The 24959-nt window shown below is 47.9% G+C and overlaps 1 protein-coding gene and 1 long non-coding RNA gene across 2 annotated transcripts in view; one reads left to right on the forward strand and one right to left on the reverse strand.

The window, feature by feature from the left end:
* Positions 1-10576: 10576 nt before the first annotated feature.
* The window catches only part of YPEL2 (yippee like 2), a 58613-nt gene continuing 44230 nt past the window's right edge, over positions 10577-24959 (reverse strand). Inside the window, exons 3-5 of the mRNA XM_084803305.1 lie at positions 18311-18354; positions 17161-17269; positions 10577-15013 (exon numbers count right to left, since the gene is read on the reverse strand). Of these exons, the coding sequence (XP_084659431.1) occupies positions 14924-15013; positions 17161-17269; positions 18311-18354 (243 nt within the window). The 3' untranslated portion in view covers positions 10577-14923. The remainder of the gene's footprint in view (positions 15014-17160; positions 17270-18310; positions 18355-24959) is intronic.
* Positions 19564-23967, forward strand: LOC311609882. Its single transcript, XR_014783529.1, has 2 exons — positions 19564-21874; positions 23659-23967. It is a non-coding gene; the product is annotated as an uncharacterized lncRNA (long non-coding RNA).

The following is a 24959-nucleotide window of genomic DNA, read 5'->3' on the forward strand; positions in this document are numbered from 1 at the left end:
CACTGTGAGTTTGAGGCCAGCCTAGTCTACAAAGCGAGTCCAAGACAGTAAGCCTACACAGAGAAGCCCTGTCTCAAAAAACAAAACAAAACAAAACAAAACAAAAAAGGCTGGGCAGTGGTGGTGCACATCTTTAATCCCAGCACTTGGGAGGCAGAGGCAGGTGGATCTCCATGAGTTTGAGGCCAGGACAAAGTGAGTCCAGGACAGCCAGAGCTCAGAGAAACCCTGTCTCGAAAACAACAACAAAACAAAAAAATAAAACCAAAAAAAATCTAAGGTCTGTCTGACATGATGACATACCTTTGGTCCCAGCACTCAGGAGGCAGAGGTAGGCAGCATAGAGTCCTGGGCCAGGCTACACATCTGTCTCATGACAGCGCCGGTTAGTGAGATGGGACTGTTGGGAGGCATCATTTATTCGTGTCTGTCTCTCCCCCTAGATAACCGGAGCATTCACAAGCATCGGTTCTTCCTTGTGCAGCTCCAGCAAAGTATCACAGAGGGAGTTGTCCTTGGGCTCGTGGTCAGACAGAGCATCATGGTGGGGGCATGAGATGGACCATAGAGACTCACTTTGTAGCGCTGGAAGCAGGGACAGGGTAGCTCCAACGTGGCATAAGTTCCAACATGTGAATTCTTACTACACACACACACACACACACACACACACAAGGCCTGGCATGGTGGCACTTGCCATAACCCCAGCCTCAGCTACATAGTGACTTTAAGGCTAACCTGGGCTATGTGAGATACTGTCTTCAAATAAAACCAAAGAGGCAAAGAAAGGAAGGAGGGAAGGAAACTAAGTCAGCAATGGGCCTACTTTTTTTTCTTCTTCTTCAAAACAGGGTTTCCCTGTGTAGCCTGTCCTGGACTCACTTTGTAGACCAGATTGGCCTCGAACTTACAGAGATCCACCTGCCTCTGTCTCCCAAGTTCTGGGATTACAGCCGTGCGCCACCACGCCTGGCACAATGGGCCTACCTTAAGGACTAATGTGAAGACTGCTAAGCAGGCCTTTACACTGTGTGGCGATGGCACAGCTGTGCACTACGCACTATTATGGCTACCGGCTGTTTCCCTACAGCTCCATTTGACCCCATCGTGTCACCATCGTTTTTGGACCAATGTTTGGAGTCCTCTCTCTCTCTCTTTCTCTCTCTCTCTCTCTCTCCTCTCTCTCTCTCTCTCTCTCTCTCTCCTCTCTCTCTCTCTCTCTCTCTCTCTCTCTCTCTCTCTCTCTCTCTCCCTCCCTCCCTCCCTTCCTCCCTCCCTCTCTCTTTCTTTCTCTCTCTCTCTCTCCCTATCCTATCCCAGATATCTCTTTAGGACTCAGTTACCTCCTTCCACTGTAAATCCTGAGGATCAAATTCAGGTCATCATGGTTCTGCACCAAAGGGCTTTTACACTCTGAACCATCTCACTGAACAACACTTGTTGTTGTTGTTTGGTTTTTTTTTTGTTGTTTTTTTTTTTTAGAGACAGGATTTTTCTGTGTTCTAGCTGTCCTGGAACTCGCTCTGTAGACCAGGCTGGCCTCAAACTCAGAGATCTTCCTGCCTCTGCCTCCTGAGTGCTGGGATTAAAGTCATGTGCCACCACCGCCTGGCACCATTTTTTAAATTAATATAAAAACTCACCCTTGAATTTACTCTTGAATTTGTACTTCATTTTATCAAATAGGATTTTCTGCACATTTATCTCAAGGAAGAAAGTGGTGGTAAAAGCCATAGGTGGGGGAATCTGTCACAAGGACCAAAGTGACAAACGAGTGGATGGATGGTGCTCAGTGCTGACAAAGCTGTACAACCAAGGACTCTAGTATGTGGCTGAGTACACAATGACACAACTATTAGGAAAAAAAGTTTGGTAGTTCCTTATAAACTTAAAATTCCCCTTACCACTTATACATATATAAATTTACATGAACTAATCCACAAATGTTTACACAACTTTATCAGAACAGTTGAAAACTGGAAACCAGCTGGCCTGGTGGCGCACGCCTTTAATCCCATCACTCAGGGAGGCAGATGCAGGTGGATCTCTGTGAGTTCAAGGCCAGCCTGGTCTACAAAGCAAAGCCAAGACAGCTAAGGCTACACAGAGAAACCCTGTCTTGAAAAACAACAACAACCAGACACCCAAAACAAACAACAACAATAGAAAACAAAAAAAGAAAAGGAAGACAAAGAAAACTGGCAACTACACAAATGTCCGTTCATGGAAGGTACTCTGTGGGATACTGTGTATCTGCACGATGGTTATACCACAGTGTACCTTCAGCAATAAAAAAGGAGCTTATTGGTCCATGAATCTGTTTGTTGTTGTTGTTGGTTGTAGCCCCGACCCCTCAGGTGGGTCTTTGCTTCCCGCTATGTTCGTCCCTTACATGAGGCCAGGGAAAGGATGGGACTCTAGTCTCCTGACTAGAGCGTAGCGTGTGTATGACCCATGGCCCGTCACACGGCCATACCCGTGTACTTTTTGTCCATTTCCTACTCTTGTCACGCCAGCAAAACAGGAAAAAATATTGAAGTGACAAACTTGTTTAGGAAGTGATACCAAGAAAGGGGCAAAAAACAAAAACAAAAGGAGGTTTTTTTCCCCCTCCATTATATTAATAATCCTTCTCCTTGCACAGTCACACTTTTGTTTCTCCCTTTTAATGAACACACATGCAGGCCTTGCACCCACCCCCGCCTGAGCAGTCGTAGGCTTTAGGGTGAGGTCCTATGTCTGTCAAGGCGCCTTCCGTGCCTCCCCTGCCTTGGTCTTCACAGCTCTTAGATGAGCCTCAGGGATAACGGACCCATCCATGCTCAGAACCTAGAAATCTGACTCCTGCATATTCCCCCACTTTACTCCCAGGCTCCCCAGCCCACGGGCAGGACAGAGCTTCAACACAGCGTAGGTTCTTGACCCGCCCCTTTTTAAAGGCAAGCATCCCTCTAGCTAAACATGGATTTTTGTCAATGCAAGAGTTAGTATCTGACACTCTGGGCACAACTGGCCTGTGCCAGTCATCTAGGACACAGCTCTTCTCAGGATGACTGCCCAACCCTTTTGCTAAAACAAAAACTCCCTTGGGTCCTCCCTACAAAGAAGTCTCTAGAAGGTCAGTGGCTCTTCCTCCCCTGCAGTCCTCGCTCTCAGATGGCTGGCATTCTCCTCAGTAAACAATTTCTTTTATAGTATCATTGAGATCTAAAATGAAATGAAATGAAATCGGAACGTTGGCTATGTCTTGTTGCCATGGAAACAACGTCAAGCCTGAGTGCCTCCAGGAGATGTGGGTGCTGGGAGTCCTCTCCCAACTGCTGGGGAAGTAAGGGAATGGGAGCTGGACAAGGCTAAAACAAGGGTTTCTATTAGATTAGCAGCAGTTTGGGTCACACACACACACACACACACACACACACACACACACACATTACGTTCAAAACGGAGCAGTGCCACCAGCGGAAGCATGATCCACACAATAGCTTCCGTGTCCACAGGGGACTGGGTGGGTACAGAGCATACCAGGCAAATAAAGGACCACTCAGTCCACTTATGCAAAACTCTATTAAGGCTCAGGAGACTGGGATGGTGGAAAGGCTTAAGCAACAGCACATTTCAAGAGCTTTATGAAGAAGCATTTTTGCTTCTGTGAGTGGGAAACCAAAAAAAATTATTTTCTTTTCAAAGATGGATTTATTATTATTTTATGCAGTCTTCTGCCCACACGTGTGCCTGCCCACCACAAGAAGATACCAGATCTCATTACAGGTGGTTGTGAGCCACCATGTGGTTGCTGGGAATTGAACTCGGGACCTTCAGGAAGAGCAGACGGTACTCTTAACCTCTGAGCCATCTCTCCAGCCCCCAGTTTTTTTTTTGTTTGTTTTTTAAGAAACTCTTTTAAGCCCGGCGGTTGTGGCACATGCCTTTAATCCAACCACTCGGGAGGCAGAGGCAGGCGGATCTCTGTGAGTTCAAGGCCAGCCTGGTCTACAAAGTGAGTCCAGGGCAGCCAAGGCTACACAGAGAAACCTTGTCTCCAAAAAAAAAAAAAGCAAAGCAAAAAAAAAAAAAAAAAAAAAAAAAAAGACTGAAAGCCAGGGGCATGACTCAGCAGTAAAACAGAACAAATGACGTCATAAAGAATGTGGATGGGAATGAGGGGAGAATCTGAAAACCCAGCCTTGACTTTGATGGGCACTACCTTTGGTGGTCTTCAGGAAATCAAAATCGGCCCATTATACCTGCACCACACTGGACCAGGCTGGCCTTGAACTCACAAAGATCCGCCTACCTCTGCCTCCCGAGTGCTGGGATTAAAGGCGTGCGCCACCACCGCCCAGGCCCAGCTTTCATTCTTTTGAACATACTATCTTTCAAAATCTTGTCTGGGTAGGTCTGAACCTCATGCTACTCCTGCCCAGGCCCAGAACCCTGAGTTACATAGTGTGTGTGTGTGTGTGTGTGTGTGTGTGTGTGTGTGTTACTTCCTTGTAGAACTGAGGTTAGGGGAGTTAATGCTACGTATCTGCAAGCATCGTGCATCATGGTGAGCTATAATAACGCCAAAGGAATCCACGTGCCAACGTCTATTTGCGCTGGTGGTACTGTCTTTTGTACTTGACCTCCTTTTTGCTTTGTTTGTATCTGCCCCCCCCCCCACAACCTCCACCCGCTCCCCAGACAGAGTTTCTCTGTATAACAGACCTGGCTGTCTTGGAACTAGCTTTGTAGACCAGGCTGGCCTTAAATTCACAGAGATTTGTCTGCCTCTGCCTCCCAGTGCTGGGATCAAAAGTGTGTGCCACCACTGATAGTTTTCAAGACAGAGTTGCTCTGTATGTAGCCTTGGCTGTCTTGGAGTCACACCCTGTAGACTAGGCTGGCCTTGAACTCAGTGATCCGCCTGCCTCTGCCTCCCGAGTGCTGGGAGTGCTGCCGAGTGCTGCCTCTTATATTTGACCCTTAATAACTTAGGTTGGTGCTAGCATCTCTGAGTGCCAGACAGAACTCAGTTCCTGCATTGTAGTCACTTTCTCAGAGGTCAGCGTCTACACAGTGTACACCTGTACGTCCTCCTCTAAACCCCAGAGCCAGTGCTCTTTCTTGACTCTGATGGTTTCTTTTGCGAGCATTGTGGGATTTTTTGTTTGTTTGCTGCTTTGAATGTAGTCTAGGTTGGCCACAAAGTTGTGACGTGGCCCAACCTGCCTCCATTTCCCAGGTGCTGGGATGACAGGCATCCACCGCTGTCCCCGGTTTGACTCTGAGTTCATGAACTTGTCGAGAAAAACCATTAACACTATTTTCATCCCCCCCAAACAACACTTAATTGTTCTGTCATGGATTTTAGATAATTTGCTAAGTGCCTTCAGAATAATATCTTTTTGGCTGTTCCATTAAAATGATTCTCATATCACTTGGAAATTAGAATCCTCTTGATGTGACATATGACGTTTAAGTTCTTAAAAAGTAGTCTCAAGGGGGAAAAAAAAATCTTAGTCTCAGTAGATAGCCTACGCTGCCCTTGAATGTCCAGACCTCTCGCTTCTGCCTTCTTCTTCCTGCTGGGATCACAGGGGTGCACCTCAAGTCTGCTGTTTAGTGAACATTTCCTGGGTAGACACAAACACCTACTCCCCCCCAGCCCCATACAGCTCCAAAGATAGACCCAAGTAACCATTATGTCAAGATGCAACTTTGGGAACCAATGGGTATGCTGGGCTTATGTACAGAAGCAGAGGTGAGGGGTCAACCGGTGAGTGACCCCCAAAGAGTCACACCACTGAAAAGTCTTTCACACAAGTGCTGCATAGATGACATCATTCATTTAGTTTAGTTTTGGTTTTTTGGTTTTTAGGTTTTGTTGTTGTTTGTTTGTTTGTTTTCTTTTTCTGAGGCAAGGTTTCTCTGTGTAGCCTTGGCTATCCTGGACTCACTTTGTAGACCAGGCTGGCCTCAAACTCACAGCAATCCACCTGCCTCTGCCTCTTAAAGGCATATGTCACCACTGCCCAGCTTGAGATAGCACCTTCTTAGAGACTCAGACCAGGCACAGGAGGCTCAGGTGAGTCTGATGACCTTCCTTGTCCCCTTCTGTGAGGGAGCACAGTAGGCCCAACGGCAAAGGCACCTGTAAGCAGTCACAGCTACTTTGACGGAAACAGCTGTTAGGGTCAAAGTCAGCCCCTTGGCTTGTTCCACAAGAGTCTGGCACATGCAAATGTCAGATAGTGCGATATCAGAGTCACTTTCATATGGGTAAGTGCTGGGATGTGCGCCACCATGCCTGGCCATCATTCTTAACTGAGGGCAGCAGGTTTTCTCTCTCCAAAACGATAAAACAGTCGACAGTCCTGAAAAATGACAGACTTTCTCTGTTCTTAGATCTAAGCTCTGTGCTCCTAGTGGTTGAAGGCCGGGATTTCTCTCAGACTTAATGACAAATGCCATCTTACTAGCTTTTTTTTTTTTTTTTGAAAGGACTCATCCAATGAATCCTGTCCTGGCCAATTCAGATAAGACTGCCTGGGCAAAAGTGGGCCCTTTTTATTGTTAAGACCCCACCGGGTGGGGGTGGCACATGCCTTTAATCCTAGCACTTGGGAGGCAGAGGCAGGTGTATCTCAGTGAGTTCGAGGCCAGCCTGGTCTACTAAGTGAGTCCAGGACAGCCAGGGCTATTACGTAGACAAACCCTGACTCGAAAAGCAAAGCAAAGCAAAGCAAAGCAAAACAATACAATACAATACAAAGACAGACTTGCCATTCTCCAGTATGGCTTATCCAGTGCCGGGGACTGAACCTCTGGGCTGTTACTTGCTGGTCATACATTTTTTGCTGGGCTGCATCCCTATTGCCAGGACTTGGAAATTTTATTTATTTATTTAGTTAATTTTTCTGGATGTTTGTTGTTGTTGCTATTTTTGGTTTTGTTTTGGTTTCGTTTTTTCGAGACAAGGTTTCTCTGTGTAGCCTTGACTATCCTGGACTCACTTTTTAGACCAGGCTGGCCTCAAACTCAGCATTCCACCTGATTCTGCCTCCCAAGTGCTGAGATTAAAGGCATGTGCCACCACCACCCAGCGTTTTTTGTTTTGTTTATTGTTTGGTTTTTTGGGTTTTTTTTTCTTTTAGCTAGGGTTTCTCTGTGTAGCCTTGGCTGTCCTGGAACTGGCTCTGTACACCAGGTTGGCCTTGAATTCACCGAGATACACCTGCTTCTGCCTCCCTAGTGCTGGGAATTAAAGGCCTGCACCACCACCTGCCAGCCTTAAGCTATTTGGTATTTTGAGACAGTGCCTCACTCACACTACAGTCCAGGCAGGTCTCACCCAAACCCGCCCTCACCCCAGTCCCGCCAGTGCCAAGACTGCAGCATGAGCCACCAGGCCTATAAAAACGCAGGCATGGCCTGGGGGATTCTTTTTATGGTCTCAGATCTTTGCTTTCCTCATCTTTATTGGTTTTTTGTTTGGGTCTTTTTTTTTTTTTTTTTTTTTTTAGTTTTTCAAGACAGGGTTTCTTTGTGTAGCCTTGACTATCCTGGACTCACTTTGTAGACCAGGCTAGCCTCGAACTCACAGCGATCCACCTGCCTCTGCCTCCCGAGTTGCTGGGTTGTTTTTGTCTCTAGAGACAGGGTTTCTCTGTGTAGCCTTGGCTGTCCTGGACTCACTTTGTAAACCATGCTGGCCTCGAACTCAGAGCGATCCGTCTGCCTCTGCCTCCCAAGTGCTGGGATCAACGGCGTGTGCCACCACTGCCCGGCTTTCCTAATCTTTAAAGGGAAGGATTATTGTGAAAACAAAATGGTGTAGAGAGCAAGGAGCAGTCAAGGTAGACAGACTAGATTATTCTATGAGAAGCCACGGCCAGCTTAATAAGGCTGAAGGGGTGACCTAAAGCTTGGGACCTGAGCTAGACCTTTGGTCCCAGTACTAGGGAGGTGGATCGCTGAGATCTAGGCCATGTAAGCCTACATGACCCTCTCTAATCGGGGCTAGAGAGATGGCTCAGTGATAAAGGGCACTTGCTCTTGCAAAGGATCAGGGTTCAATTCCCAGCACCCACAGGATGGCTGACAACTCTCCCCAAACCCAGTTCCAAGTGTCCAAAAGGCACAACTACATTCATGCAAGCTAACATTTATATTTGTTTATTTATTTGGTTTTTGGGTCTCTCTGTGTAACAGCCCCGGCTGTCCTGGACTCGCTTTGTTGACCAGGCTGGCCTGGAACTCACAGAGATCTGCCGGCCTCTGCCTCCCGGGTGCTGGGAATAAAGGTGTACGCCACCAGGCCCAGCTACGCAAACATTTATGAAGTTAAAATGAATAAACCTGAAAATCAAAATCACCGAAACCCCCTGGAACACAGAATAGGGGAAACCTCCAGAGTCATGAAGTCAGATGCGCTGCTTCCTGATCCATCGCTTGTTCTGAAGATGATTAGCACGTGACCACACTCCCATAGGATGCTGAGAAGTCCCTAGAGTGATGTGAAGAGGCGCTATAGTTTAAAGGTCCCTGCTCAAGGTTCTGCAAGCAAAGCAAGAGTCACAGGTCAGGCAGGGACCCAGGCAGGCGCTCCGTGCTGTCCCCTCCCGGCTACCTTAGGCAGTAAGAGATCATCAGAACAGGGGCCCAGGATGACTGGCTGGCTGCAACACATTGTCTTTTTCCTCATCTCTGTCCACAAAAGGCAAACGAGAGAGGGATGATAGCAGGCTGCTAGTCTGCTGAAGCAAAGCAGGTCACAGGAAGGAGATAAGGCGCTGAATGACAAATAAAAAGACAGCAGCAGCTGGGCCCAGAAGGTAGGTGAAAGGTCACGGGAAGTAAGCAGGGGTTTTTACATATGTAGTCTTGTTTCTGTGTGTAGCCCTGGCCGTCCCAGAACCCTCTGCTGACGGGCTGCCTCTGTCTCCTGAGCGCAGGGTGCTGTGTGCCACCACGTGCAGCCCTCTGAAGTAGTTTACAATACAGAGCAGGAGCTGGGATCGGACTTAGCACTTGCCTAGCCTAGCATGCACTAAGCCTTGGATTCAAACATAGAGTAAAACGACTCTTCTTAAAAAGGCACCAGGATAAATAAATAATTCTTTAAAAAAAAAAAAAAGTCACCAGGACAGCCAGACTTGATGGTACACGCCTTTAATCCCAGCACTCAGGGGCAGAGCCAGGTGGATCCTTGTGAGTTCGAGGGCAGCCTGGTCTACAGAGCGAGTCCAGGACAGCCAAGGCTACACAGAGAAACCCTGTCTCAAAAAACAAAAAACCAAACCAAACCAACACACAAAACAACCAACCTTTCTTTTTTTCATTCTCTGTGACAAGGCATTCTGTACCTCAGGCTGATTCTAAATTTACTATATGGCCTAGGGATGATCTTGAACATCAAATCCTCCTGCTCGACTTCCCCGGTGCTGGATTGCAGGCGTGTATCCTGTGCCTGGTTCGTGTGGTTCTGGAAACCAAATTTTGCTTTCTTGTTTGTTTGTTTTTGGGGGGGGGGGGGGACATGGTTTCTCTGTGTAGCCTTGGCTGACCTGGATTCTCTTTGTAGACCAGGCTGACCTCAAACTCAGTGATCCACCTGCCTCTGCCTCCCGAGTGCTCGGATTAAAGGCGTGCGCCACCACTGCCTGGCTAACTAAAGCTTTCTACCCCCAACCTACATCCCAGCCCAAATTCTTGTTTTTCAATTTTTAAAAAATTGTTCACGGGGCTGGAGAGATGGCTCAGAGGTCAAGAGCACTGTCTGTTCTTCCAAAGGTCCTGAGTTCAATTCCCAGCAACCGCATAGTGAGATCTGGTGCCCTCTACCAGCCTGCAGGCATACATGGGGGCAGAACACTGTATAAATAATAAATATTTTTAAGAATTGTTCATGAAAATATTAGTATATTGAAACCTCTACTTGTGAGCCTTATATATTTAATAAAAATTGTTTTAAATGAACAAAAGGGCCCATGAGAGGCTAGCTTAATGAGTAACGGTGCTTGCCATGGAAGCCTAATGACAACCAGGACTGCTATACAGAGAAATCCTGTCTCAAAACAAAACAAAACAAAGCAAAACAAAAAAAAAAAAAAACCCTGCACTTACAAGTGACTGGCTTGTGATTTATTGCACTGAGAATTGTCAGGGCTTGTTATCACAATTTAATACTTGAACAAGATTTGCTTTTTATTCCCCACCCCCATTGTTAACTGTGGAATTTATCTCCTATTGTCAGCTCACCCCCTTTTTAACGCAATCTTATCCAAAGACAATGAGGTCATCAGGAAAGCTCTCAGTCTCTTAGAAGATGGGCCGTGGCATAGATAAGAGGTAAAGGTCATTCTGCACTTCCTATAGCTAAAGCCAAGAGAAACATGCAGACCAGAGACCTGAGCGAAATCCCTCCATTAATTGTCTTGCTGTTTTGAGAGGAAATATCCTTTATGGTGTCAGCTAACAGGTCTGTGATCAGGCTCAGACAGATGGGCCAGTGAAGGCTTCCCAAGAGCACAAATGTTAAATGTCACGATACATACACATGTGTCACAGAAAACAGATGACCTCCCAAGAGTTGGTATTTGAAAACTTTATTTTCTCAAATGAGCACCAACACAGATTGGAAATGACAGAGAGAAATGCACTTCTTACTAATACTGAATCATTATGTACAAATACCGGAAAGAGGTGAAGACAAATTACTTGAAAACAATTGCCTTTGTTATTGAAGCAAAGTGGCCCAGAAATTAAAAAAAAAAAAAATGCCACCAAAGAAAACCAAAAATGAAAAACAACACAAACAACCCGAACCCAACAAATATAGTTTGTAAACACAGACAGGCAGACAAATCCATGGTACACAGTCTCTGTAGGCTAAGGAAAGGGAACGGACTCCCGCCTTCACCAAACCACCGTGAACACTGGGCAGATGCAACCCCAGAAAGACAGTGTCTCCACTGCAGTTCATGACTGTATAGCAATTTTATAAACCATCTTTTCCACTCATAGAACTAGTATATATTTTTCACTGAGGCAGATTTTTTTAAACATAAAAGTTTTGTTCCAGATTTGATTTGCCAGTCTCTGTCTGAACCCAAAGCAATCTGACCTTTTAAATGTCCTTTTAACCTGAACCAGTTAACATTTAATGGCATGGCGTCTGGAACAACCAGGGCCCCGGGATGCACGCACACTTCTCTCAGGCTTCTCTTCACAGATTTGCTTTGCAGGCTGTAGGAGCTGAGCACACAGAGGAAGAGGAACTGGCCACAGCTTTGCGCTCAGGAAAAGAAAATCCTGTTGTTGGTCCATTCAAACATAGAAACCAGAAAGGGAAAACTATGTGCCCAAGGTGTAAACTGTAGTTCATAGTGTCCTCAGTAGGAAAGCAAACAGAAAAATGAAGCGCGCGCACATACACACACACACACACACACACACACACACACACACACTCACTCACAATGATTCCAATTTCTTGGAAGTTCTCCCAACTACAGTAATTACTCTTAAGTTGTTACTACTAAACTCGTTTCCTTTCTAGCCAATACTGGGCAAGAAAGAATCAGTTCACAACCTCATAGTTTACTAGTATACTCCACTGGGGGGGAAAAATGCAAACAGAAAAAAAATGCAAAAATGTTTAAAAGCCTCAATCCATTTTAAAGTGACAGATCTTTAAAAAAAAAAAAAAGTATATTGGTGATTAGTCTTTCCCTTAAAATATACTTCAAGAAACACAGAGGAAGCTATAGAATTGAAAATAAAAGTGCTCTCAGGGAATCTGAGAATGCAGCACCAAATATATTATTTAAAAAATTAAATATTATTTACAAAAGTATATTTCACAAACAACTGTGTGTGTATATATATATTTGGAAATTTTATTATAAAGGGGACACCTCTTTTCATACACATTGATTCACCAGCAAAGATTTACTTCATCTACATGGTCTGTCATAGGTGTTGGGGTGGTTGACTCAGCCTGGCCCAGCTGAGAGGCTGTGGGCATCAAGCCTAGCTACACTCTCATGTTGCTGTACCTGTCAGCAGCCTGGGGGAAACACATGGAGAGGGGGGACGAGGATGTGCTCCAGGGTGGCCGCAGCCCTGTCACCTCCAGTGGCACGGGGGAGAGGGAACGAGAGTTGGTCAGCTAGACTTCAGTTCAAAATGAAGGCAGCTGGTGGCTGAGGTATAGACCTTGGGGCCTTTTCCTTCCTCTTCCTCCTCGCCCCGCCCCCAAGTCTACCAAATCAACTCCGATTCCCTGAACCTATGTGGGATGAATGGATGGGGTCTTTGGTTATGCTGACTCAATAATTTGGTGAGGAAAATAAAGAATGAGTGGACCGAGGCCTCGAGTGCTCAGCTGCAGACCCTCGAATACTGCTAAGTGTCAGCGTCAGGTAGACAAGCCATGAATGGAGCTACGGTGTAAGAAGCACTTTTGGTTTCACTGTCACAGAGGGAAGCTAATGAGCTTTGGTCCCACCCGCCCCCCACCCCCAAGCCTTGTAGTTATGGAAAACACTCTACTCTTATCTTCTGCACCAAGTATGCCGCCGGGTACCCGCTGGATGGGCAGAACCAGGGTCCCACTGGAGCTTGCTATGAGCCAAGACAATCAGGAACCAGGAACCCCACACCGAGAAAAACAGTGGCACACTGGTCTCCTTTCTCTGCCCCTTGAGAATGCCAGGGCATCACGTAACCAGCATCTTCACGTCACCAATTTTAATTTTAAAGAGAAAAAAACAAAACAAAAAAAAACCCCAAACCATCTACCCAATTTTAATCATCACTCCTTATTTAAGGAAAAAAAATATAGAAAAGGTCTCATAGCATATCACTGGGTTTTCCCTGAGCAAAGGGTCTAACCAAATCCTTAACTGAAGACCACACCCCTCAGACAGGATAAGGGAGGGATGGGGGGAAGGGGGCGACGACAATGCATGACTTCTGAACCTGCAAGCCAGCTTAGGAATGTGAAAGTGGAAAAAAAACGTTGTGTCACTGAGAGTTTGAGCCTGGGAGGGAGCTCAACACTTGTGAGCCTCAGCTGGCCTCGCAGTCCAGGGGGTAGGATGGGAGGATGAGCCAGCCAGGGCTCAGGACAAGGAGACTTGAGGGGGGAAAAAAAATTTCTGTTTCTAGGAATCCTTTTATATCCCAGAAGAGAGGCAGTCTCCTGCTAACGCGAGCTGGCCTGCTTTCTGTTGCCCTGCCACTATCACCGGAGGGGCAGGGCCAAGTCCCAGTTCTTCCATTCCCAGATCAGCACTTGAGGGACAAGGGACAAAGCCACGTCCACCATAGCTCTCTCTGCACTGAGAATTTGGCTCTGCTGAAGATGCGAATTGGAAACAGTCCTGGGTGGGCTGTTTTAACCTTGGTTAACCACTTACTTCTAAGGGTTCTTATCTCTGTGAGCTCCCCCTTTTATTAGGCTTTTTTGAAGAGGTGAATTTTTTCCTGTAGGACCAGCCTACTTAGTTAAGAGAATGAGATGTTGAGAATTACCTAAAATTCATGTATTTTAACATTATTTTCTGCCTAGGAAATAGTTTCGGCCATGAGCCACATAATAGCTAACTGCTGCAGAGCGCCCTTCACCGTGTGCCTTAGATAAGTTCCTTCTTGTTTCCTGAGACTTCCAGGGACTTTTGTCTCCATTCGTAACTCAAGGGAGCTTGGGTCGGGTGGTGGGTACCATGTTGGATCTGCAGTTCCTCCCCACCGCTGGACGACACTGTCAAAAGCTTCCTCTCCACAGAAGACACTCAGGTCTAAGAACAACACGGGCATGAAGGATGGAACCTTGGATCTCTGTTTCCCAGGTTACGATGTGGGGGGGGGGCTGGGGGGGGTGAGGGGGGAGACACACCAAAAACACCACACACAAAGAATTGCTGATCCATGGAAGCTACTGCACATCCAACGAGCGAAGATGTGCCGAGCCTGCACTCTGCCTCCCAGAACCTCTCCTGGGCTACATTGCTCCCATGGAATTGCTGACTAGTTCCCAATTTTGACTTTTCCTGCTGGCTTCCTTTCCAGCTTTCCTCCATCGCTGATTTATCTTGTGTTGCTGGCTAACTGGGGCAGTTTGCATCTTGCATCTTTCCCCTCACTTACAAAACAGCTAAGGAGACCAAAGAAGGTGACTGCTCAGGGGCAGGGTGGAGGGCAGAGTCACTAAAACTCGCTTGGATTTCTTTTACCTATCCCCGTATTCACCCTAGCAGGACATTCTCCAATTCGGGTCCAGAATGCCAAGGTCTTGACCCATCAGCTAGCACGAGGGCCACTGCTTGTGCTAATCCGCTGTCCTGATCCATGTGATGTTAGGGAAGGAGTCTGTCATCAGGGAGAGTGCAGCCGTGAGGTATTTTTTCTTTTCCTCTTTGTCCTTTTGAAAGAGTCGATTATTTCAAGCCTAAAGTTATCAGGTCTCCAAGAGCGATACAGTTCGCTTCCATCTCCACCCTCCTGCTCCTCACCCCAAGTCCCAGGGCTCTCAGGTTCCCCTTTGCTCTTCCTCGCGCCCATGAGCCACTGCTCCCACAAGAGGCCAGTAGGCAGCTCTCCTGCGGGTGCGGGCTGGGGGCCCCTTTCCAAGGCGGGCTGCCACCAGGCGGCCGAGGATCTGTTCTGTTCGTTATTTTGTTTTCAGCCAAGAACACTAGAACAGAGAAGCCAAGATCAACTCACAAACAGATACAAAGCAAAGAGACAGAGAGACAGCGGATTTAGAGGCCAGGCACCAAAAGAGATGGTGTCAGGGTGGGAGGACGCCCCCTGATGGCAAGGCCCCTGACTGGATGGAACCAAGTGTTCAGTTATTCTCTCACGCGTGGGTAGAATGTTCGGTTGGATGGCATTCACGTGGACGCTGCTGGGCTGGGTGGAGGCAGCCAGGTCAGTCCCAGCCATTGTCCTTGATCATGTGTGCTAGTTCAATGATATATTTGCCTTCTTTATACTTCTGACTGCTTTCAAAAGCGTGTTCCTATAAAAGAGGAAAAGAGACACTGGGTAACCCAAGGCAAAGGTGATGGCCGAGGCACAGGAGCAGAGATGGTGCTGACGACTGGCACCAGGACAGCAAAGGTCAGGTTCACTGAACGCTGCGCACACAGACATTCAGAGTTCCTGTAGGGAACAGCAGGGAACAGCTGGGCGTGCCCGATAGCCTGACAAAATCTATTTTGGATCATTGCTCAAATGTCACCATCTTGGTAAGTTCTTTCCCAGCTACTCAACACCTCTCTTCCCAATCCTTCCCTTATTTCTATTCGTAGTATTCCTGACTTTCCAATACACACAGTGCCCACTTCTATTCATTTGATGTTGCCTATATATATAATGCGATATAAACTTCAAGCAGAGATGTTCATGTTTTACATGCTGCCATATTCCTGGAAGACCAAAAGCCAGATAACAGGCCTTCCAGGAAAGAGATGAATGACACTTCAGTATTCCCTGGCACTGTGCGTGCATGCTTGTGTGTCTGTACACACAAAAAAGTGCTATGATTTGGGAATTAAAACTTGTTGTGCCCGTGTTTAGGGAAGAAGCGGAGGAGTAAGAATATTAGGGTGAGTTTTCCTCAGATCCTGGGGGGCGGGGGCGGGGGCGCACATCCCAGAATCAGTAAACAGAGGCAGGAGGAAGGAGTACAGTCTACGCTACCCAGCGGGTCCCCAGCCTGCCTGGGATGCACGTTCCCTATTAAGTAAGAAAAAAGCAAATCCACCTGCCCAGGGGCATCTGTGATGGCAGCACTGGACTTGGCAGCAAGAGCCAGTAATCTGGGTCATTCTCTAGGAACTGCTCACTTAACCCACTGACCTGCCAGCTGGGCGTGGTGGCACACGCCTTTAATCCAGCCCTTGGAAGCAGAGGCAGGCGGATCTTTGTTCAGTTCTAGGCCAGCCTGGTCTACAGAATCTAGGACAGCCAAGGCTGCACAGAGAAACCCTGTCTCAAAAAACCGGAAAACAGAGCCGGGCGTGGTGGCGCACGCCTATAATCCCAGCACTCAGGAGGCAGAGGCAGGTGGATGGCTGTGACTTCGAGGCTAGCCTGGTCTACAAAGTGAGTCCAGGACAGCCAAGGCTACACAGAGAGACCCTGTCTCGAAAAACCAAAAAAAAAAAAAAAAAAAAAAAAAGGAAACCAAGAAACCAGCTGGTGGCTGTGGAAGCATACAGACCCAAACACAGGTAGAACACCACCCACTCTGCAGTGTATTTTGTGTCTTGGTTGTCTGGCTGTTTATTTTAGTTTATTGAGACAGGGTCTCCTGTGGTCCATTGGGTCTGTAATCTACCCATTTCAACCTCTTGAGTGCAGTACCTTGTTTGGATAACTAATATTTTTATTATTTGTTATATGTATATATGTATTTGTGTGTACATGTGTGTGTGTGTGTGTGAGAGAAAGAGAGAGAGAGAGAGAGAAAGAGAGAAAGAGAGAAGGTGTGTTAGCCAGAGGTTAATGTCAAGCGTCTTCTTTATTTTATTTTATTTAAATTTTAATTTATGTGCCTTGGTTGTAGGGGTTTCAGATCTTGGAGTTACAGACAGTTGTGAGCTGCCATGTGGGTGCTGGGAATTGAACCCGGGTCCTTTGGAAGAGCAGGCAGTGCTCTTAACCACTGAGCCATCTCTCCTGCCCCTCAAGCATCTTCTTAAGTTGCTCTTCTGTACTGGGAGCTCACTAAGCGGCTAGACTGCCTGACCCCAAGCATTCCCCTGGTCTATGCCTGCCCAGCTCTGAGATTAAAAACACAATTCCTACTCCCAGCTTTTGCCATGGGTGCTGGGGGTCAGAACTCAAGTGCTCACACTTTCAGACAAGCACTTTGCTGACTGAACCGTCTTCCCAGTGTTGTTATATCATGTGTCCCTACCACACAGCAAGCTGTCAGGAGACTGTTTTAACGTCCTACTATAAAGGTACACATATACGCGCCCACATGCATACAGGGCAGGTGAAGGAGTGAGCGCGAAGGAGTCAGTGACTGTCTTGGCCAAAGGGAAGAGCCCACAGGGCTGAGGGAAGCCTTCGGAAGAATGCATCCTTCAACCATGAGGCCCCTTCGCTATCCTTCCTAAGCCCCCCTACCCCCACCCCAGGCTCTGCTGTACTTACATATTTCCAGCCCAGAGTGGTTTTGCAGTTTTCACAGTAAATGTCTGCAACGGCGTGTAGTCCTGTTAGCAACACCCGCTCCTCGGCAGGCCCACAGCCCACATTAACTCTATGCCAAAGACAGAAAGAGAACGGGTAGTTAGTCATAAGGATAAACCACCATTAGTCACTCAAGCTGAGCTTCTGGCAAAAACAGACTGGACAAGGATACTCCCGGGGAAGCCAACGGGGAGAGGGAAGTCAGTCTAAAGCTGAGATGAAAAACATCCCCTCGCAGGTAGCCACATGGAAAAGCCTCAGCGGGAGGACAGCCGCGAAGTGCACGCCTGAGCTCCGAGAGTTTACCAAAATAGCCCTGGGTGACAGTTTGCTTGGGATTTAAGTCTTCTGACACAAATTTTTAGTCGTGTAACTAAGGAAAATTTCATATTGCATTTACTCGCTGGGTTGGGGGGACACATGTATGCTGTGGTGTATGTGTGGAGGCGAGGGCAAGGCTGGGAATGGGGGAGGGTGTCTCTCCTCCAGTGATAAGGATTTCTAGGGATCCAGCTAGTGGTGTCGGGTTTGGCGGCAGCAGTAGTGCCTTTACCTCTGGTCCTCTCCTCCTCCTCCAATCTTGTAACTGAAAGGGACAAGGAGGCAACTACACAGTAAAGTCCACAGCCTTCATAAGGGTCCCCAGCAGTCACAGAGGACTGGATGCCGCCTAAGATGGTGAATAAGATGCCTCACAGAACACCTGTTTCAAGCTGAATGCACTAGATTCCCTTTTCCTAGTTTGGATTTCTGTGAGCTCTGCCTTCCTTAATCTAGTCAGAGGCTCTGAGTCACATGCCCATGGTGACAATGGGGGGTGGGGGGGGAGGAACACGGCGCTGGGGCCATGTAGACATCCTCTGCAGGAGGGAGGAGGCTCTGGGAGAGGGCCCCTCGACATCTTCCTTGTGGGAAAATCCAGCGCCGGAGCCACTGTTGGAGATGCTGCCAACAAGATTTCCCCTAAGGTGCTGACGGGAATGCCCCTAGGGATTTTACTGTTGTTGCTATTATTACTAAGGCAGAGGTCATTCTGAGTCACAGAAGAGCACTTTGCCCGCCCCTCAAAAACTGCACCCACTAAATAGATGCCCCGTTCAGAGATACTTACACCGAATTAAAGAGGTATGCTCGTCCTTGGCTCCCCTGGAAAGACTGAAATACAACAGTTAGACATGCATGTTACTTATCTGGGACGCTGACCCCCAAATCTTAACAAACCCGACCTCTGGGACTGGTGTGATGGTGCAGCGGGTCACACTAGCACTGGCCACAAGCTAAGGCCAGCCTGGGATACACGGAGAAACCCAATCTTTATTTAACAGCAGAACACCAGGTAATTAGATGCCCCTCCGTTCTTGACACTGCCTGACAGTGAGTTAGTTCACTGGAGAGAATAAATCCACACTTCCCTGTTTCCACTATCTGTGGTGGCATCGCTTCCCGCGGTGGCTGGGCACGGGGAGCCAGGACCGACAACCTGTTTGTCCTCTTTGGACTCAGACCCCACACAAGAGCCTGCACTCGGTACTTGCTTCTGGTCAGTTCTATCGGCCACAGCAGTTCCGGTCCTAAGGGGGACTAGAGAAGTCCCATTTCAACCTCTAGATGGGTCTCCCTACTGTTGAGAGGCGGAGTGACTGGGGACGGGACAGAAAAGGAGCCGGGGGCTTGCTGTGCAAGCTGGCATCTACCTCCGCTAGCACAGGCCTGCCTTGCTGGGGTTCCCCGCCTCTAGTCTCACTGAGCTGTCTGCATGACATGAGCCAGGCGTGCTCGCATTGCTGCCTGCATTTTTAATGTGGTATGACAACTGTATCCCAATTTAACTTCCTAGTCAGCTCTGGGGGGTGGGGGGGCGGGGGTGGGGGGGGGGGAAAGGCAGTATAAAAACAGACAAGGGAACAAGAAACCCTGAAGAAATCTGGGGCATCTAGTTGACAGATGACTGGAGGGTAAGAACACCAGATGGGTCTCAGATCACTATGGCGGAAGACAGCCATTTTGTCAGGGGCGCAGGTCTTCCGTAGCGTCGGTGCCTCTGGCCAGAGAAAGGCCAGCTTCCTGTGGAGATGCTGATAAGGAACAGCTGGGCTGCTGGATGCCTTCCTGCCCAGGTGCAGCTCAAGGAGCAAGCAGATGTTCCCCAGCTGCTGCCCAGCCCCAAAACAGCCCAAGGAGCCTAAGACCTCCCAGGCACAACAAAAAAAGCTGCTCTGGGAATCTGGGCTTCTAACACCGAACACCCAGGTCCCAGGGACAAAGCCTAGACTTTACACAAACTGTCCAACCAAGGCAACAAAAGCTGCCCACTTCGCGGAGGTGGCCCTTGCCCAAGCCAACCACACTCAACAGCTCCCCAGCTTTGCCCACCCTGTTCTCTCACCTCAGAAAGACATACAACCAACACCTATGTTCTGGATTCTCCCTAGTCCCCATGGGTTTCCTTTTTTTTTTTTTTTTTTTCATCTAGATATAAATCTTTTGAGCCAAACTCCATCTCCATGCTGTCTCATATCCTCAGTCTCCCCAAAGCCCCAGGATACAGCAGATTAAAGGCGCGTGCCACCACCACTCAGCAATGATTGCTTATTTTATTTTGAAGAGTCTCTCTATGTATCTCAGACTGGCCTTGAACTACAAGGGTTCCTCCTACTTCAACCTCCAGAGCTGACAGGGCCATGGGTGTGAGCCGTGACATTCAGCTCAATCAGCAAAAATAAGGACTTATCCAGTGAACTAGAGTACCTCTATATTTTTTCTTCACACACTACTGGGGTGCACTACTACATGAGTTGTGACATCTGAACACCAGTGAAGCCATCACCACAACCAAGATTAAGGATACTTACCAGGCCTGGTAGCAACACAGCACTTCAGAAAACCAGTTTTCTTCAAGACAGGGTTTCTCTGTGTAGCCTTGGCTGTCCTGGACTCATGTCATAGACCAGGCTGTGAACCAACTAACAGAGGATTGCCTGCCTCTGCCTCCCTGAGTGCTGGGATTACAGGCATGTGCCACCACGCCCGGCTTCAGGTGTGCATTTTCTTTAGGGTAGGAGAGTACTACGATTAAGGACGTGTGCCACACCACACCTGACCTAGATCTCTGTTCATTAAGGCCAACCTGGTCTCTACATTCATCACACCCCTTAGATGATTTCCTTGGGCCTCTGCGTGTAGCCCCTTCCCTCTCCTCGTCATCGCTTTCTCAATTATGCCTCACCGTCACTCACACACTACATAGCATTTTCTGTTAGACTTTTTACTTAGAATTGTTGAATTCGTTTGTTCCTTTTGAGTCAAGGTAGCCTTAGCTGCCCTGGAACCCATTCTGTAGATCAGCCACCACTGCCTGGGTATTTTAAAAAGTTGAAGGTGTTATTTTATTTATGTGAATGCATGTAAGTTGGTGCCCAGAGGCCAGAAGAGGGTGCTCATCTCCTGAAGCTACAGCACTAGGCGGGTGTGAGCCGCCAGATGTGAGTGCTAGCAACTGAACCGAAGTCCGCTCTAAAAGCAGCAGGTGTCCTTAACCACAGAGCTGGCACTCCGGCCTTTAGCATAGTTTTCTTTTCTTTTTTGTTTGTTTGTTTTTGTTGCTGGGTGTTCTGGGTTTTTTTTTGGGGGGGGGGAGGGCTGTTGTTGAGACAGGGTTTCTTTGTGTAGCCCTGGCTGTCCTGGACTTGCTTTGTAGAGCAGGCTGGCTTCGAACTCACAGCGACCTGCCTGCCTCTGCCTCCCAAGTGCTGGGATTAAAGGCGTGTGCTGCCACTGCCTGGCTTTGTTTTTATTTTTTCAAGGCAGGGTTTCTCTTGTCGTCCTGGCTGGCCTCAGAACCCAGAGATCCGCCTGTGTTGGGATGACGGACCTGAGGCACCATGCCTGGCGGATCCAGGCTGTCCTTTTCTTTCTTTTGTGCCACAGTTTCTCTCAGGTACATAACCGAGGCTTGCCACAGGAGCAGCGGTCCTCCCTGCCTCCAGCTCACAGGTGCAGGCAACACCAGTCCCAGCTCTGTGGTTTTGTTTTGTTTTAAGAATGACCAGAGAGGTGGCTGTGGTATCACAAGGCTTAATCCCAACACTTGGGAGGCAGAAGCAGGCAGAAGATCTCAGAGTTCAAGGCCAGCCTGGTCTATAGAGTGAGTTCCAGGACAGCCATGGCTACACACAGAAGCCAGGCATGGTGGTATATGCTTTAATCTAACAGGTGGATCTCTTCACGGGGTGGGGAGGAGTTGAGGCCAGCCGAAGCTACAAAACAAGACCCTGTCGCAGACAACACCCAGACAAAAAGACCAGAGAGGATAACAGGCGAAAACAACTAGTAGTCATCATGCCGTGTCACTGTAGGAAATGGTGAAACAATAGACTGTCAATAAGATAACACAAAAAGAAATAGAGATTCCATTATTCTTTTTTAAGTTTACTTATGTATTAGGGTATTTTGTCTGCCTGCATATCGCACCTCAGAAGAGGGCACTGGATCTTTAGCCGCCATGTGGGTGCTGGGAATTGAACTCAGGACCTCTCCAAGAGCGGCCAGTGCTCTTAACCACTATGCCACCTCTCCAGAGGCCATACAAAATTCTTACGTTCACAACATGCACACTTTATAGCAATCAGAACATGAGTGTGTGCATTAGACTTATGCTCAGGCACTTTGCTGACAGGTCGCTGCCCTGGGGAAGCCCGCCTGCTTCAGGGAGTAGCTACTTCCAACCTAACCCAGATGAAAATTCCTAGAGAGTAGGGGCTGACAGGAGGACTCGTGGCAAAGAAAACAATCTCCTTAGGCTCGAAGGTGGCTCACCAGTATGCCAGGACAGTTCCTCTGGGCATGTTTGGTCAGAGTATGCTGGCAGAAATCCAGGTCCTGCCTAAGGTGCAGGGCTGTCCTGGTGGGTGTACTTCCTCAGGTATACCCTTAGAAGCAGCATCTATCACCCTCAGTTTCCTCAGCCTGGCACCCACATCCAGCTGCATTTTTTGAGGCAGAAGTCTGGACACTCTTCTACCGTGACTTCCACCACCCTGGGGACTCTGCCAACTCAACATTTATGATGAGAAAAACAGACACTGAACAACAACAGGCTTCTTGCAAATAGACATAGACAAGAATAGCCCGGCTGGGTCACTGTATCCTGCCAGCCCAGTACAACCTGGCACAGCCTGGTGTTCCCTTGGGTGAGGGTGGTACTAAGGTGAGGAAACTGAAAGGGAGCTGAGGAAGCAATTAAAATGAAGCAAATAGAATTCAGACCAGGAAATGCCAAACAGACTGCCAGACACATTTGTTTGCTGTCATTACTGCCAGGCAACAAGGCAGTTCTTTTCCACGTTGTGTGTCAACCAAGGCTGGTGTGAGGGCCTTCACAAAAGGGTTGGGTTTTTGTTGTTGTTTTTTTGGTTTTATTTTCTTTCAAACCATACAAAACTTTTCTTCTATCCTTTAAAGTACTGTAATAGTTGCACCCAGCCCTTCCAGCCAGCTCAAAGAACCGGAAAGGGCTCTGGGTTTCCTGTTTGGTAGCCAAACCAGTGATTTCTGGCCCTCTTGGAAGTCTGGAAGGCAGGAACTCCTTTTTAGAGCACAGCTGCTGGCGCTGGGCGTGGTGGGTGCACGTCGGTAACCCAAACACTTGTGAGGCCGTAGGTGGAGGAATGCAGGTTCGAGACCAGCATGAGCTACAGAGCAAGAACCCCCTGTCTCAAAATGAGTAAAATAAACAGGCTTCTGGCTTGGCAGCACACAGTTGTAACGGGGGTGGAGGAGCAGAATGCAGAGATTCGGGAAGCGGGTGTAACCTCTGGGTATGAGGAGTGAGCCACCCCAGAAGACTCAGGCTCCAAATCTGACTGTGCAGCCCCGCCTTACTACTACGTGAGCCTCTTGGCTCTCACTTCATGCCTTGCTTCCCAGGGCAGCAGTAACAGTCAAGTCCCGAGTGGAAAGTTTCTGTCTTTACTCAGGGCTTTTCAGGAACCTGAGGAAGAGATGAAAAGGCTCACTCAATTAATTCCTCAAGCCTGGCCAGGCAGTGGTGGCGCACCTTTAATCCCAGCAGAGGCAGGCAGATCTCTGTGAGTTCCAGGCCAGCCTCGTTTACAAAGTGAATCCAGGACAGCCAGGACGACACAGAGAAACCCTGTGTGGAAAAAAAAAAAAACCAACCAACCAAAATAAAACAAAAATCTCTCAAGTCTCTTTTTCTTTGGCGATATTGATCTTTCTATCTTTAAAAAGAATAGTTTTTATGTGTCTGAGTGTTTTATGTGTCCAGGTGTGTATGTGTGCCTGGTGCCCAGAGGGCATCAGATGCCCTGAACCTAATGCTATGGATAGCTGTGAGCCACCAAGTGAGTGCTGGAAATCATATGCAGGCCCAACTCTAAGAGCACCAAGCGCTTTTAACAACTGATCTCTCTGGCCTCTCTTCTCATGACAACAGGTGAGGCTTCCTCCCTGGGAAACTCAAGTGTCATCACAAAAAGACAACAAGGCTACTGTGTTCCAGACTAGCCTGGGCCAGAATACAAGATTCTGACTCAAAAACAAAACAACAACAACAAAGACAACCAAAAACTTCAGACATAAAAAGGATGGAAATGTGAGGCAGGCAGTGGTGGCGCACGCCTTTAATCAATCCCAGCGTTTGGGAGGCAGAGGCAGGCGGATCTCTGTGAGTTCTAGGCCAGCCTGGTCTACAAAGTGAGTCTAGGACAGGCAAGGCTACACAGAGAAACCCTGTCTCGAAAAACAAAACCAAATAAACAAAAAAGGATGGAAATGTCTTAAATATAAACTCAGTGGATCTTGGTATAGTCACAGATTGTACAGTCGTTATCACTAATTCCAGAACAGAAATCTCCCATCACCAGCAACCAACCATCCTTCCCCTCTCCCGCCTCGGTCTCTGGTAGCCAGGCTCCTTTCTACCCTTGGAATTTTGGCTGGCACCGCCTGTTACCCAGCAGGAAACAGATGTACCATGTTATGAGAACGGGTCAGGTCAGCCATTTTCCTATTATTCTTTTCTTTTCTCTGTCTATCTTTAATGTCTATGACGTTTTCTAAGGTAATAAACCACAGGTGTCACTGTAAAGGGCTGGAACCCAAGCGAAACAGTGCTAGATCCTGCCTGGACCTCCTCCTCGATGAGCAATAGAGAAGTGAACAGAACCAGAAGGCAAGCGCAGCTTAGCTAAGAGAAAAGACTACCGCGGGGGGATTTCTCCCATCTTCTCTACAACAAGAACCAAAGGAAATGGACTCACATGGAAACAGGGGAGACGGGCTAATTATAAAGGAATTTCCTGACTGATTTCCACACTGGGACATAGGTCACCAGGAAAGACTGGGATTAAAAAACAAAGCCATTTGTGTATCTTCGTGACTTACCAAAAGCTCTCACATAGGGTTCTAGAGACCTTAGGGGTGATAAGCCTGGCATCGCGGCATGCCTGTAATCCCAGCACCTCGGAGGCAGAAACAGAAGAACTGCCTACAGCTCAGTGTGCTGAGTACCACGTGACCCGGAGTTACAGAGGGAGACTCTGGGTCAAATAAACAAGAGGAAAGGATCTTCTGCAAGATGGCTTCCTGGAGGTCTCTTCTCCATGCCTTTGGCCTACGGGTCTCATTTGCCCTCATGATCTTTAAGCACACCAAAGGCAGGGCAGAAGGGACTGGTTCTAAAGGAAGAACTATCTGCTGTACAGAGGTTTCACACACCTGGTCCTGTTGACCCATGTGAC

Source organism: Acomys minous, assembly GCF_964271855.1.
Source record: "Acomys minous genome assembly, chromosome: 12".
Classification (NCBI taxonomy): domain Eukaryota; kingdom Metazoa; phylum Chordata; class Mammalia; order Rodentia; family Muridae; genus Acomys; species Acomys minous.